The sequence below is a fragment of the Nerophis lumbriciformis genome, linkage group LG15, assembly GCF_033978685.3.
Source record: "Nerophis lumbriciformis linkage group LG15, RoL_Nlum_v2.1, whole genome shotgun sequence".
Lineage (NCBI taxonomy): Eukaryota > Metazoa > Chordata > Actinopteri > Syngnathiformes > Syngnathidae > Nerophis > Nerophis lumbriciformis.
This window is the reverse complement of record NC_084562.2, coordinates 3,252,918-3,267,807: the sequence shown is the minus strand read 5'-3', so window position 1 is coordinate 3,267,807 and position 14,890 is coordinate 3,252,918. Positions and strand designations below refer to the sequence as shown.

The following is a 14,890-nucleotide window of genomic DNA, read 5'->3' as shown; positions in this document are numbered from 1 at the left end:
CCACAGGTTGCGCAGGACTGCCTTAAAGCCCTTCTCAGTTTTTATAAGTTCCCGCCAATGTTGAAATGATCAATTTCATAGGTACAATGCACTTCTGCCATGACCCGCCCCCGGCAAATTTTTATTGGTTGACGTGAGTGTGTGACGATTGCTGATATATTACGTGAATGAGATAAATAATATTATTTGATATTTTACGGTAATGTGTTAATGATTTCACACATAAATTGCTCCAGAGTATAAGTCGCACCCCCAAACTATGAAAAAAACTGCGATTTACAAACCCTGTTTCCATATGAGTTGGGAAATTGTGTTAGATGTAAATATAAATGGAATACAATGATTTGCAAATTCTTTTCAACCCATATTCTATTGAATGCACTACAAAGACAAGATATTTGATGTTCAAACTCATAAACTTTTTTTTTTTTTTTTTGCAAATAATAATTAACTTAGAATTTCATGGCTGCAACACGTGCCAAAGTAGTTGGGAAAGGGCATGTTCACCCCTGTGTTACATGGCCTTTCCTTTTAACAACACTCAGTAAACGTTTGGGAACTGAGGAGACACATTTTTTAAGCTTCTCAGGTGGAATTCTTTCCCATTCATGCTTGATGTACAGCTTAAGTTGTTCAACAGTCCGGGAGTCTCCGTTGTGGTATTTTAGGCTTCATAATGCGCTACACATTTTCAATGGGAGACAGGTCTGGACTACAGGCAGGCCAGTCTAGTACCCACACTCTTTTACTATGAAGCCACGTTGATGTAACACGTGGCTTGGCATTGTCTTGCTGAAATAAGCAGGGGCGTCCATGGTAATGTTGCTTGGATGGCAACATATGTTGCTCCAAAACCTGTATGTACCTTTCAGCATTAATGGCGCCTTCACAGATGTGCAAGTTACCCATGTCTTGGGCACTAATACACCCCCATACCATCACCGATGCTGGCATTTCAACTTTGCGCCTATAACAATCCGGATGGTTCTTTTCCTTTTTGGTCCGGAGGACACGACGTCCACAGTTTCCAAAAACAATTTGAAATGTGGACTCGTCAGACCACAGAACACTTTTCCACTTTGTATCAGTCCATCTTAGATGAGCTCAGGCCCAGAGAAGCCGACGGCGTTTCTGGGTGTTGTTGAGAAACGGTTTTCGCCTTGCATAGTAGAGCTTTAACTTGCACTTACAGATGTAGCGACCAACATACATAAAAAATACATATAAAACAGTGTGTTTCTGAAGTGTTCCTGAGCCCATGTGGTGATATCCTTTACACACTGATGTCGCTTGTTGATGCAGTACAGCCTGAGGGATCGAAGATCACGGGCCTAGCTGCTTACGTGCAGTGATTTCTCCAGATTCTCTGAACCCTTTGATGATATTACGGACCGTAGATGGTGAAATCCCTAAATTCCTTGCAATAGCTGGTTGAGAAAGGTTTTTCTTAAACTGTTCAACAATTTGCTCACGCATTTGTTGACAAAGTGGTGACCCTCGCCCCATCCTTGTTTGTGAATGACTGAGCATTTCATGGAATCTACTTTTATACCCAATCATGGCACCCACCTGTTCCCAATTAGCCTGTTCACCTGTGGGATGTTCCAAATAAGTGTTTGATGAGCATTCCTCAACTTTATCAGGATTTATTGCCACCTTTCCCAACTTCTTTGTCACGTGTTGCTGGCATCAAATTTTAAAGTTAATGATTATTTGCAAAAAAAAAACTGTTTATCAGTTTGAACATCAAATATGTTGTCTTTGTAGCATATTCAACTGCATATGGGTTGTAAATGATTAGCAAATCATTGTATTCCGTTTATCATTACATCTAACACAATTTCCCAACTCATATGGAAACGGGGTTTGTATAATCCGAAAAATACGGTATGTATATATATATATATATATATATATATATTTACATACCTGTATTTAGCATCATTCACTCCTAATGTGGCTGATGGGGTTCCTGTGATTGTAGGTTGGCATTGTGTCTGCACTGCCCCATCTGGTGATGACCATCATCGTGCCCTTTGGCGGCCAGCTGGCGGACTACCTGCGCAGCAATAACATCCTGTCAACAACAACAGTCAGAAAAATCATGAACTGTGGAGGTGAGGAAGACATGAGTGTCAATTTTCACACTTCTCTCTGCACATTTAAAGGGTGTTGCTGTCACGGTGTTTCATAGCTACTGCTCCCCTTTTTGCCTGGTAGTGTAGTTTTGTAAAATACAATACTGATTGTCATTGCACATTGATTTGGTATCCGTCACTGGTGTAATTGAGAGCGGACCATGGAGCTTAATTCAATCGGCACTGTGGCGGCCAATAGCCTGTGGACTTTTGTGTGCTCGTGTGTCCGACCTGCCGTCCCTCTTTGTTAGGATTTGGCATGGAGGCTACGCTGCTGCTGGTGGTAGGATACTCCCACAGCAAAGGGGTGGCCATATCCTTTCTGGTGCTGGCAGTGGGCTTCAGTGGATTTGCTATATCAGGTTAGTAGACAACCAACTTGGTACGAATAAAAAATTTTATATTAAAAAAAAAAAAAAAAAAAAAAATCTTAGTTAGACACAACTCCACTATCTTGTGAGAAAATACTAATGCTTGCAACTGGTTTGAAGTGTCCTCTCGACTGCAGTCACATGTTCACTGCAAACACATGTTTTACAGTGAAAATTGAAGGATGTATGAACTATACTTGACAAGCGCTTTTCTACCTTCAAGGTACTCAAAGCACTTTGACACTATTTCCACATTTTGTACATAAAAGATACTAAACCCAGTACAATATATTTTAGGTCAGTGGTTCTTAAACTTGTATCACCAAGTGCCACCTCAGAAAACACTTGGCTATCCAAGTACCACCATAATGACCAACATTAAAATACAGTAGCGTAGTAGGCCAAAGTATTTATTAAAAACAAGGCATATGTTTATTTACATTACACACACTGCACAAACATCATCAACAATGATACTCCATTTCCATCCATCCATCCATTTTCTACTGCCTGTCCCTCTCGGGGTTGCGGGCGGGCTGGAGCCTACCACAGCTGAACTCGGGCGGAAGGCAGGGTACACCGTGGACAAGTCGCCACCTCATTGCAGAGCCAACAAAGATAGACAGACAACATTCGCACACAGAACATATTTACAGACGTCTTTGGCGTACATACTTGCCAACCCTCCCGGATTTTCCGGGAGACTCCCGAAATTCAGCGCCTCTCCCGAAAACCTCCCGGGACAAATTTTCTCCCGAAAATCTCCCGAAATTTAGGCGGACCTGAGTGACGTGTCGAAAGCCTGTTTTCACGTCCGCTTTCCCACAATATAAACAGCGTGCCTGCCCAATCACGTTATAACTGTAAAATGATCGAGGGCGAGTTCTTGGTTTCTTATGTGGGTTTATTGTTAGTCAGTTTCATTAACGTCCTCCAAGCGCGGTAACAACACACAACAACAGCAGTCACGTTTTCGTCTACCGTAAAGCAGTTCGTCTGCCGTAAACAGCAATGTTGTGACACTCTTAAACAGGACAATACTGCCATCTACTGTACATGCATATGTGACAATAACATATAGGGCTTTTAGAGAGTGCAGTGCACAACTGCGCACACAACAAGGAGACGAAGCAGAATGCATCATCAGAGCGGGTGTTCAGCATGGTTAGAAAAATAGTGACAGAGAATAGAACAAGGATGGACAATTCAACCCTTAACTCAACAATGAGTAGATGAGTGTTATGTGTGTATATGTGTAAATAAATGAACACTGAAATTCAAGTATTTTTCTTATTTATATATATATATATATATATATATAAAATAAAATAAATATATATAGCTAGAATTCACTGAAAGTCAAGTATTTCTTATATATATATATATATATATATATATATATATATATATATATATATATATATATATATATATATATATATATATATATATATATATATATATATATAAATATATATATATACACATATATATGAAATACTTGACTTGGTGAATTCTAGCTGTAAATATACTCCTCCCCTCTTAACCACGCCCCCCAACCACGCCCCCCCAACCACGGCCCCACTCCACCTCCGACCACGCCCCCCCCCACCTCCCGAAATTTGGAGGTCTCAAGGTTGGCAAGTATGTTGGCGTACCACTACAGTACATGGTGGTGCGCGTATCACAGTTTGAGAATTACTAGTTAAATCCATATTTGCTGAATTATCTGAACAAAACACCTGTGTTATAGTAATAAAGCAAATGAGTGTATTATCCAATGTAGTAATAAAGCAGATTAGTGTAATATCCAATCTTCCCACATGAGATATTTCATTTATTAATATTAATGTTTACTATAATTCGTTCTTTTTCACCAACTAAAACCTTTTTAAGGGCTTTAAGCACACTTGGAAATTGTACACATGTTCATCATGACATGACACACAGAAATCATCAAAGACCATATACAGTAAGAATTTTCTTTGTGTGATGCTTTAATTCTGGACGGGATTATTTTGTCTTCAGAATGTGTTGTAGGCCAATTAAAAATGAACCCTACTTGAGACACCCCTGGTATAGTGGAAAAAAGCCAAGCTCTTCCAAAAGTCATGCGATTTGTAGTGGCCTCGTGTTTAGAGTGTCCGCCCTGAGATCGGTAGGTCGTGAGTTCAAACACCGGCCCAGTCGTACCAAAGACTATAAAAATGGGATCCATTACCTCCCTGCTTGGCACTCAGCATCAAGGGTTGGAATTACGGGTTGAATCACCGAAATGATTCCCGGGCGCGGCCACCGCTGCTGCTCACTGCTCCCCTCACCTCCCAGGGGGTGAACAAGGGGATGGGTCAAATGCAGAGGACAAATTTCACCACACATAGTGTGTGTGAGTGACAATCATTGGTACTTTAACTTGAATTTTGAATTAAAATGAAGCCTTGGCATTCAAACCACCACAATGCACAGTATTATTGGAAATTTTTTGTGTGAAATTTTGTGAGATTTCATGCTAGTGAACATCTAAATGATTGATTCCACTTAAGAAAGGTGTTAGCAACCATAAAAACAGGGCAGTTGCTAGGAATTCTGAGTCTCCCGAAATAAAATCGGTGTGGGCCCCTCTACCCCATTCATTGCCTGTGTTTGCGTGGCAGTGTGGGCTGTGGGCCCTTAGAATTGTCAACGCCTTGCCCCCATACAGTGACATTGTTTAAAACCAAAGGGTTCCCAGTAGCTGAACAGTAAACAATGAGCAACACATTTAATTGACTATGAAAGCCTTACTGATCTGTAATTTAGTGTAGAGTGTAGACAGTACATGGTAAAAAATAAACAATATACAGGAATATTTATAATCTTAAATTCCAGGGGGTAACTGAATTCCTAATTTGTTTCTTCAGCTGAATGATTTGGAAATGTGCAATTTGATGTGGTGGATGGTATAATTTTCTGATTGATCAATCAACTGTATTTATTGCAGTCCGATTATTTATTTCCTGTTAGTATATGCAGGGGTCGGCAATCCGCGGCTCGAGAGCCGCATGATTTAGCGCCGCTCTAGTGGCTCTCTGGAGCTTTTTAAAAAATGTATGAAAAATGGAAAAAGATGAGGGGGGAAAAATATATTTTTTGTTTTAATATGGTTTCTATAGGAGGACAAACATAACACAAACCTCCCTAATTGTTATAAAGCACACTGTTTATAATAAACATGCTTCACTGATTCGAGTATTTGGTGAGCGCCGTTTTGTCCTACTAATTTTGGCGGTCCTTGAACTCACCGTAGTTTGTTTACATGTGTAACCTATTTTTATGGGCTTTCCTCTTGGTGATGTTAAGTTCCTGTTATACGCTGTAATACAGTATATGCCTTGAGCTCTTATTTTGAAGGCGCTAGGAGCGGAAGTGATGTCACGTTGTTGGAGTGGAGCGGAGGTTTTGGAAAGAAGGTAAATAAAGGGTCCTCGTGTAAACTGGAGACTCCGTGTTCATTATTTTGTAGTTTTATACCGTATAGGCGACATATATAAACCCTCGGTTACAATGGTGGCAGCGGTGGGATCCTGGTCCCGCAAAAGAAAGACGTCTAATTACGGTAAAGTTAGGAGGGTCGGTTAGCTTCATCTCAGTTAGCCGCAGCTAGCAACGGCGGAGCGTCGTCTTGTCAGAAAGCACGAAGACTTCTTTCATCTTACTGCTGCTATGTGGAATAAAGGCGAGGACCCGCTGGACTATAGCTACAGAGAGCAACGTGGAGAAAGATCGTTCGCCAGCAATGTAAAGATTGAACTGCCGCAGCCATTTTCCGGTGAGGAAAAACAAAGTTTCCCCTGCTGGGCCAGACAATATGAAGGAGCAGTGAAGGCGCTGGTTGGAGGCACGGGCAGTAGCTTAGACTATGAACTGGTGAGGATTTTACCCACGCGGCTGACAAAGGCTGCTTTTCTTCTATGGGATAGCTTGCCAGCTGCCGTTCAGGTGGACTATGATCAGGTGAAAGAGAAATTGCAGGAGGCTTTTGGACAAAAACGTTTTCTAGACTGTTTCAGAGCAAACATCTCTGCCCGCCTACGTGCTCCCGGAGAGAGTCTGGAAGTATATGCAGCAGACATAAGCAAGCTAGTCCAAGAGGCGTTCCCAGGCTATGGTGATATAGCTCAGAAAGAGGAGAAATTTCGCAGATTTCTGGCTGGACTCGACCTGGCTCTGAGAGCTAAATGTCATGAGCAGGGAGCAACTGAGTTGGAGGAGGCCCTGACCATCGCTGGCCGGTGTGAGATGGCCAGAGAGGCCCTAAGGATGGACTATGTCAGCACACAGTTACGCCCACCTCCCACTGAAAACGGTACTGCGGCCATGGTGCACTCCATATCTGATGATGGCGGTGGTTTGTATAGGACTATGGACAGACTTACTGCAGATATAAGGGAAATGAGGATGGAAATGAAACAAATGGCAGAGGAAAACACCCGACTGCGATCCAGCTACTGGAAAGATGAACGGCGAGCACCTCATCCAGTACGTGGAAGTCAATGTCAGTGTACTTGTGGGGAGCAAGGCTGTCCGTCTCGCCCATGGGGTCAACAGAGAGGGCGTTCACCTGACCGTGGCTATGAACAGAGAGGGCGTTCACCTGACCGTGGCTGGCGCGAGCGGCGCGCAGAAGGAGGACCGAGGGAGAAACAGGACTATTGGGGCCCCTACAACAACCGAGCCAACTCTCCAAGTTGGCGGGGTCCAAGACCTGCTAGGAGCCCCTCTAATGAAGAAACACAGAGACGGCGAGGTGTGCATTTTCTCTCCCCCAGGAGGGAAGACGCTACAAACCAGTCGAGAAAAGAGATGTAGCTGATGTTGCAGCCCAAACATCAGCTACAGAACCTATGGGCCCTATGGAGGGAGGGATGTTTATCCCCTCCATGAGCAACGCAATGACACCGGACAAGACAGAACAGCGAACCTCATGTGTGAGGGGAAGCATTGAAGGGACTGAAATTAACATATTGATCGATTCAGGAGCAACCGAGTCGTTTATCAGTGACAACTTCCGCATGTCTGTTCCAGCCCTGCATAAGCGACCCTTAACGGCGGATTTTATTGCTGCACGGGCGGTGAATGGACAGTTGCTCGACACACTGGGCACTATAACAGTGACTCTGCGTCTGGAGAAGACCTCCCGGCAGCAGGTTTTCCATGTTATTAGGGGGTCCTCACAAACAGCGCTACTGGGCTTGGACTTTCTTGTCGCAAATCACGCCCTCCTGGATTATGCCCGTGGCCAACTACATCTATGGGACACTGTACTTTCACTCCTGAGTGGCAAAGACTTGATCCCGGAGTGTTGCAATGTTTCCATCGCCACTGTCGTGACACTGCCCCCCCTCAGCGAGATGCTGGTGCCTGTGAGTGTGTCCCCACCTGGGCCCGTTGATCAGCTTCCTGACTTTGTGGGTTACTTATCACCCAACCTTAAAGGCAAAAGTGAATGTGTCATAGCTCACACGGTGACATCTGTAAAGGACGGGGTTACCACCGCCCGTGTGTTGAACCCTACAGATCAGGACATTATACTGAGAGAAGGCGTGCACCTCGGGGAGTTTTTCTCAGTGGATGAGGTTGAGATTGTGACACTTCCTCAGGGTCCAACCGAGACTGTCTCTGCCATTTCATGCTGTGGTGTCACTGGAGGAGTCTTCTGCTAGTCAGCAACAGAAAGCACAACTGGCTGCACTGCTGGCTGAGCATCAGGAGATATTCAACCTGTCAAAAGGGGGGACTGGCAGATGCACCCTAATCCAACATCACATCAAGACCGGTGATCATCCTCCTTTGCGGCAACGCGCCTACCGGACTTCACCAGAAAAGAGAGAGGAAATAGACAGGCAGGTGACTGCCCTGTTGGCGGACGGGGTGATTGAGGAAAGCTGCAGCCCATGGGCCTCGCCTGTGGTCCTTGTAAAGAAGAAGAATGGTGAGTGGAGATTCTGCATTGACTATCGTCTGAACAGTACAACCGTGAAAGATTCTCATCCGCTCCCCAGGGTGGATGAGACCCTGGATGCACTGGCGGGCTCCCTGTGGTTCAGCACGTTGGACTTCACTAACGGATATTGGCAGGTCGAGGTTGCTGAGGGAGACAGGGAGAAAACTGCCTTCACCGCGGGCCGGGGCCTCTACCAGTGGCGGTCTATGCCGATGGGCCTTACTAACTCACCTGCAACATTTCAGCGCATGATGGAGCTGGTGCTCAGAGGGCTCCCCTGGCAAGTGTGTATGGTGTACCTTGACGACGTGTTAATATACAGCCCCACCTTTGAGGCCCATCTCACCAGTTTGCGTGAAGTTTTCTCCAGGATCAATGCAGCTGGCCTCAGGCTGAATCATAAGAAATGTCATCTGGCTCGAAATCATGTAGTGTTCCTGGGACATGTTGTTTCTCGCCACGGCTTACAGCCCGACCCTCGAAACACGGACAAAGTCAGAACCTGGCCCACACCACAAAACCCAACCGAAGTGAGAGCCTTTGTGGGCCTTTGTTCTTACTACAGACGCTTTGTTAAAAACTTTGCCCAGTGTGCAGCCCCTCTGCACCGCCTCACCTGCAAAGACACACCTTTTAAATGGACAAGTGAGTGTGACACAGCCTTTGAGTACCTGAAGGGGGTGCTTTCATCTGCTCCAGTTGTCACCATGCCTGACTTTAACATCTCTTTTAAAGTGTACACAGATGCTTCTTTGGAAGCAGTGGGGGCGGTGTTGGCTCAGGACAAGGACGGATTGGAGCGTGTGGTGTCATACGCTAGCCAAGCACTCAGTTCCCCAGAAAAGCGCTGGTCTACATTTGACAGAGAGCTGTGGGCCGTAGTGTGGGCTACACGGCAATTCAGACATTACATAGGATCAGCTGCCTTTACCATCATAACTGATCACAAGCCTCTGCTGGGCCTGCGTGGCATGTCCATTGACAAGGATCCCACGGGACGCAGAGCAAGATGGATACTGGAACTGGACCCTTATAACTGGAGGATGCAGCACAAGGACGGCAAACGGCATACTAATGCTGATGCACTCTCAGGGCGTCCTCAAGACCCTGTGCCTGGTGTGGTAAACACAGGTGAGACAACCACACAAGTGAATGTCATAGGCTCAGATATAGAGCCCAGCGTTCCCCAACCAGTCACTCAACCGCTACAAACACACATGGGAAACCCCCCAACCGCTGACCTCCATACAGGGGCGCAGCAGGTGGAGAAAAACAGTGGGGCGCAGGACTTGTCGTTCAAACATGCACTTTCACATGACGGAACAGAAAATGAGGGGGCTACAACGGGCCGACCCAGATATTAATCGGGTGTTGGACTGGATGGAGAGAAGTGGCTCTCGGCCATCTAAGGGGCAGATGAGAGGTAGCTCCCGGTGGCTTCGAAAATTATGGACTAAATATCCCCGCCTCGCTGTTGTTAATGGACTACTTTGCAGGACGGTGAACTCTCCCCTCACCGTAGATGCTCTGTGTCAGGTTGTCATGCCCTCCTCACTTATCTCTGATGTGCTGCAGCATCTACATGGGGGCTCTACATCGACACATTTTTCTGTGGAACGAGTGTGGGAACGTGCAAGGCAAACTTGCTATTGGCCGTTCATGTTCAAAGATATTCAGCGGTGGTGTGAACAGTGCATCCCATGTCAAACCCGCAAGGCCCCGGTGCCTAAGCATCGGGCACCGATGGGGAGCGTCCATGCAACTCGGCCACTCCAGAGAGTGGCAACGGACATTCTTGAACTGCCAGTGACTTCTAAAGGAAATAGATACATGTTAGTAGTGGAAGACTATTTTACCAAGTTTGTGAATCTGTATGCTCTCTCTAACCAAACAGCACAGTCGGTAGCACAGTGTTTGTTCGATGACTATGTGATGGTGCATGGTGTTCCTGAAGTGATTCATAGTGATCAGGGGCGGCAGTTTGAAGCTGAGATTGTTCAAAGACTGTGTCAGCTCCTGGGAATTAAAAAGACACGCACTACACCTTATAATCCCAAATCGGACGGAATGGTTGAACGCTTTAACCGCACGCTGATCGACCAGCTTGTCAAATCGTTGCTCGCCTGCGGTGGTGAGTGGGATGATTATCTGAAACAGGTGGCTTTCGCCAAAACACATCGGTGCATGCCTGCACCAACTACAGTCCGTACTATCTACTTCACAGACGGGAGGCTCGTGTTCCAGTGGATGTGTTGGTGCCATCTCACCTGGTGCGCTCAGACTTGCCTCTTTCTCATGCAGACTTTGTGGCCTCGTTAGCAGAGAGGCTGGAGACTGCTTTCGCTGGTGCCAGGCAAGGTGGCGCCAACGCTTACGAGAAGCAAAAGCTGTACTATGATGGAGCTGTGCGTCACCGGCCGTATGCAGTAGGGGATCTGGTTTGGCTACGTAATCCGACAGAGGACAGGATGAAACTTGCTCCCCACTGGAAGGGGCCCTACAGGGTCCTGTCTGTGTTGGACTCTCAAGGGGAACCTGGACTCACCTATCATATTGACAACCCTTTGGAGTTTGATGGACGGGGGCAGGTCGTCCATTTTGATAGACTGAAACCATACACACTACCGATGGCTGCTGGTTTTTCAAATGGCCTGCCTGCTTCTCCTAGTCAGGCTCCCTCATTGCTGGACGAGGGGTCGCCAGAAGGGGGTGCTAGGGCTGACGAGCCGCTGATCTCTGGTGACACAGGGACTGTTCAGATTACAGGCACCAGAGAGCCACTACAGACTGTTTCTCGTTCTGGGAGGAATGTGAGACTACCAGTTCGTTTCGAGGACTTTGTCACTTTTGGTTAGCGGTTTAGAAATAGAAGGAAAATTAAACAAAAGTTGGGCTTTCGGTTAAAGGTTGTCAAGGTCACTTAACATGTTCTTACTGTGATGGCACATGTTTCATATGTGTATAGTATGTCTGGATGCTATGGTGTATCAGAATTTTCTGGTGTACGTGGGAATGGTGTGGCATGCGTGACTGTGCAGTGGTGTGAGGGGAACATGCATATATATATATATATATTTTGTGTGTGTGTGTTAACTCCTGTGTTTTTTTTACTGCCTGTGTTATTTTTGCACTTATTCTGTTATGGTGTTGAAACGAGGACGTTTCTTTTTGTAGGAGGGGAGGTATGTAACCTATTTTTATGGGCTTTCCTCTTGGTGATGTTAAGTTCCTGTTATACGCTGTAATACAGTATATGCCTTGAGCTCTTATTTTGAAGGCGCTAGGAGCGGAGGTGATGTCACGTTGTTGGAGTGGAGCGGAGGTTTTGGAAAGAAGGTAAATAAAGGGTCCTCGTGTAAACTGGAGACTCCGTGTTCATTATTTTGTAGTTTTATACCGTATAGGCGACATATATAAACCCTCGGTTACACATGTATAACTTTCTCCGACTTTCTAGGACGTGTTTTATGCCACTTCTTTTTCTGTCTCATTTTGTCCACCAAACCTTTAACGTTGTGCATGAATGCGCAAAGGTGAGTTTTGCTGATGTTATTGACTTGTCTGGAGTGCTAATCGGGCATATTTGGTCACTGCATGACTGCAAGCTAATCGATGCTAACATGCTATTTAGGCTAGCTATATGTACATATTGCATCATTATGCCTCATTTGTGGGTATATTTGAGCTCATTTAGTTTCCTTTAAATCCTCTTAATTATATTTATATCTCTATCTGTATGTAATATGGCTTTTAATTTTTTCAGGCTCCAGACAGATTTGTTTTTGTATTTTTGGTCCAATATGGCTCTTTCAACATTTTGGGTTGCCGACCCCTGGTATATGTCATTCATAGAAAAACAAATTAGGGTCGTCCATATGGTTTGTTTTGATTATTTTAAAAGCAGTATGATAATATTTATATTTCAGAGTACTTCTACAACACTGATTTGGTGACACACATTAAGATATTTTTAACTCGCCATCAGCCATCAGGGGCATTTTCCAGATGAACCTAAAAACCAGCATATCCTCTCAGCTGGAAAGCATGCAGAGGTTTTTTGTGACTGTGTGCGAAATGTTACTGCCTGTTGTTCCCCAGCTTTCTCCTGGAGTAGTGTTAAATAATTCAGAGCCTATAGTCTCAAGAGATTTGTCAGGCAGACGGAACGCAGCGAGCAGTCAGTCAGAGTGTGGGGGAGAGAGGGTGGAGGTACTGCCTATTTCTGCTGCAAGATGGTCACTTTTTATCCACCACTCAGATTGTTTTTTTATTACATGATGACCCAAATCAAAATGTGGTCTAAAAAAAATCTACCTTATATACAATGACAAATAAATAAATAATCAATCTTGTTTCATATTTCCAGGCTTTAATGTCAACCATCTGGATATCGCCCCGCGCTATGCCAGTATCCTCATGGGCATTTCCAATGGAGTGGGTACCCTCTCTGGCATGGTGTGTCCTCTGATTGTTGGTGCTATGACGAAAAACAAGGTAAATGCTTTTTCTCCGAATCGTCACGTTGGCATGATTTTTGTTTCATTTACATGACTGGTTTGTTTAGCAATGCATCAAGGAAGGCAATGCTATTGTCAGTAGCAGTTTTAGATGTGGGCTGTGATGGGCAGTAACAAGCTACATGTAGCTAAGCTTAACTACATTTCCCAATAGCTTGGCGGTAGCTTCGCTACTTTTTTAACGAGTAGCTTTTCCTATCGCTTAGCTATTTTTAAACCCATGCAGCAAGGTACACTATAGTGCCAAAAGTACCTGCCTTGACTCACATATGAACTTGAAGTGCCATCCCATTCCTAACCCATAGGGTTCAATATGATGTTGGTCCACCTTTTCCAGCTATTACAGCTTCAACTCTTTTCTTTACAGAAAATTACAAGAAGACAATCATAAGAATATAAAATAAATGTTGAAATAAATAATAACTCAAATTAAAATCAGGAAATAAAATCATTATAAAATCAATCATAATTCAAATTAAGATGAACTAGTGTAGGTAAAATACTTTCAGTTGTCATATGCCAGTCAAATAAAAGTGTTTTCAGCCTGGGTTTGAACATTGCCAACGTTGAGGCCTGTCTCACATCTTCTTGAATACTTTTCCAGATTTTAGGAGCATAAAACTGAAACACAGCGTCACCATGTTTGTTCCTGACTCCAGGCACCAGCAGGAGACAGTTCCCTAGCATTTCAGAGATTTACTTATGCACAAGGCCATTAAAATCAGAATCAGAATCAGAATAAGAAATACTTTATCAATCCCCGAGGGGAAATACAAATTTTCAGCACAATCCCATTCAAGATCAGACAAACAATACAGGGAGACAGAACAGGATCAAACATGACAGGGAGACAGAACAGGATCGCTGACGGGTCTGCCAACTTCCGGTGCCCCTTACAAAAAAGGTGAGATACAGGTATACAATGGGGGGGGGGGGTTTGAGAAAAAAAATTAAAAATCAATGTAAGCCTGGTCCCCTGGAGAGGGGGTCCAGACCGAGTCCAAGGGAAAAAACAACTCATAGCCATAGCACACATCCCTCTTACATGTGTGTGAGAGGGAAACATCAAACATCAAAGAACACAAAGCACATTAAAGGGGAACATTATCACAATTTCAGAATTGTTAAAACTATTAAAAATCAGTTCCCAGTGGCTTATTATATTTTTCGAAGTTTTTTTCAAAATTTTACCCATCACGCAATATCCCTAAAAAAAGCTTCAAAGTGCCTGATTTTAACCACCCGTCCATTTTCCTGTGACGTCACATAATGAAGCCAACACAAACAAGAACAAGAACAAGAACAGCAAGCTATAGCGACATTAGCTCGGATTCAGACTCTGATTTCAGCGGCTTAAGCGATTGAACAGATTACGAATGTATTGAAACGGATGGTTGTAGTGTGGAGGCAGGTAGCGAAAACGAAATTGAAGAAGAAACTGAAGCTATTGAGCCATATCGGTTTGAACCGTATGCAAGCGAAACCGATGAAAACGACACGACAGCCAGCGACACGGGAGAAAGCGAGGACGAATTTGGCGATCGCCTTCTAACCAACGATTGGTATGTGTTTGTTTGGCATTAAAGGAAACTAACAACTATGAACTAGGTTTACAGCATATGAAATACATTTGGCAACAACATGCACTTTGAGAGTGCAGACAGCCCAATTTTCATCAATTAATATATTCTGTAGACATACCCTCATGTCAGCAGGCCAGGGAAGCTAGGGTCGATATTCTTCTCTTGATCATCTTCAGGACGGTGTGAGCCAAGACATCCAGGGGGGTTTAGCTCGCTCGTCTGCGGGAACAAACTGCCGCCATTGCTTGCCGTGCTACCGAGGTCCTTTGTCCCTGAATTGCTCACACACTCCGGCAGA

General features: G+C 44.5%; 1 protein-coding gene across 1 annotated transcript in view; it reads left to right on the top strand.

The window, feature by feature from the left end:
• The window catches only part of LOC133616011 (vesicular glutamate transporter 2.1), a 40,922-nt gene that overhangs the window by 17,450 nt on the left and 8,582 nt on the right, over positions 1-14,890 (top strand). Inside the window, exons 9-11 of the mRNA XM_061974990.2 lie at positions 1,985-2,117; positions 2,390-2,500; positions 12,859-12,986. Of these exons, the coding sequence (XP_061830974.1) occupies positions 1,985-2,117; positions 2,390-2,500; positions 12,859-12,986 (372 nt within the window). The remainder of the gene's footprint in view (positions 1-1,984; positions 2,118-2,389; positions 2,501-12,858; positions 12,987-14,890) is intronic.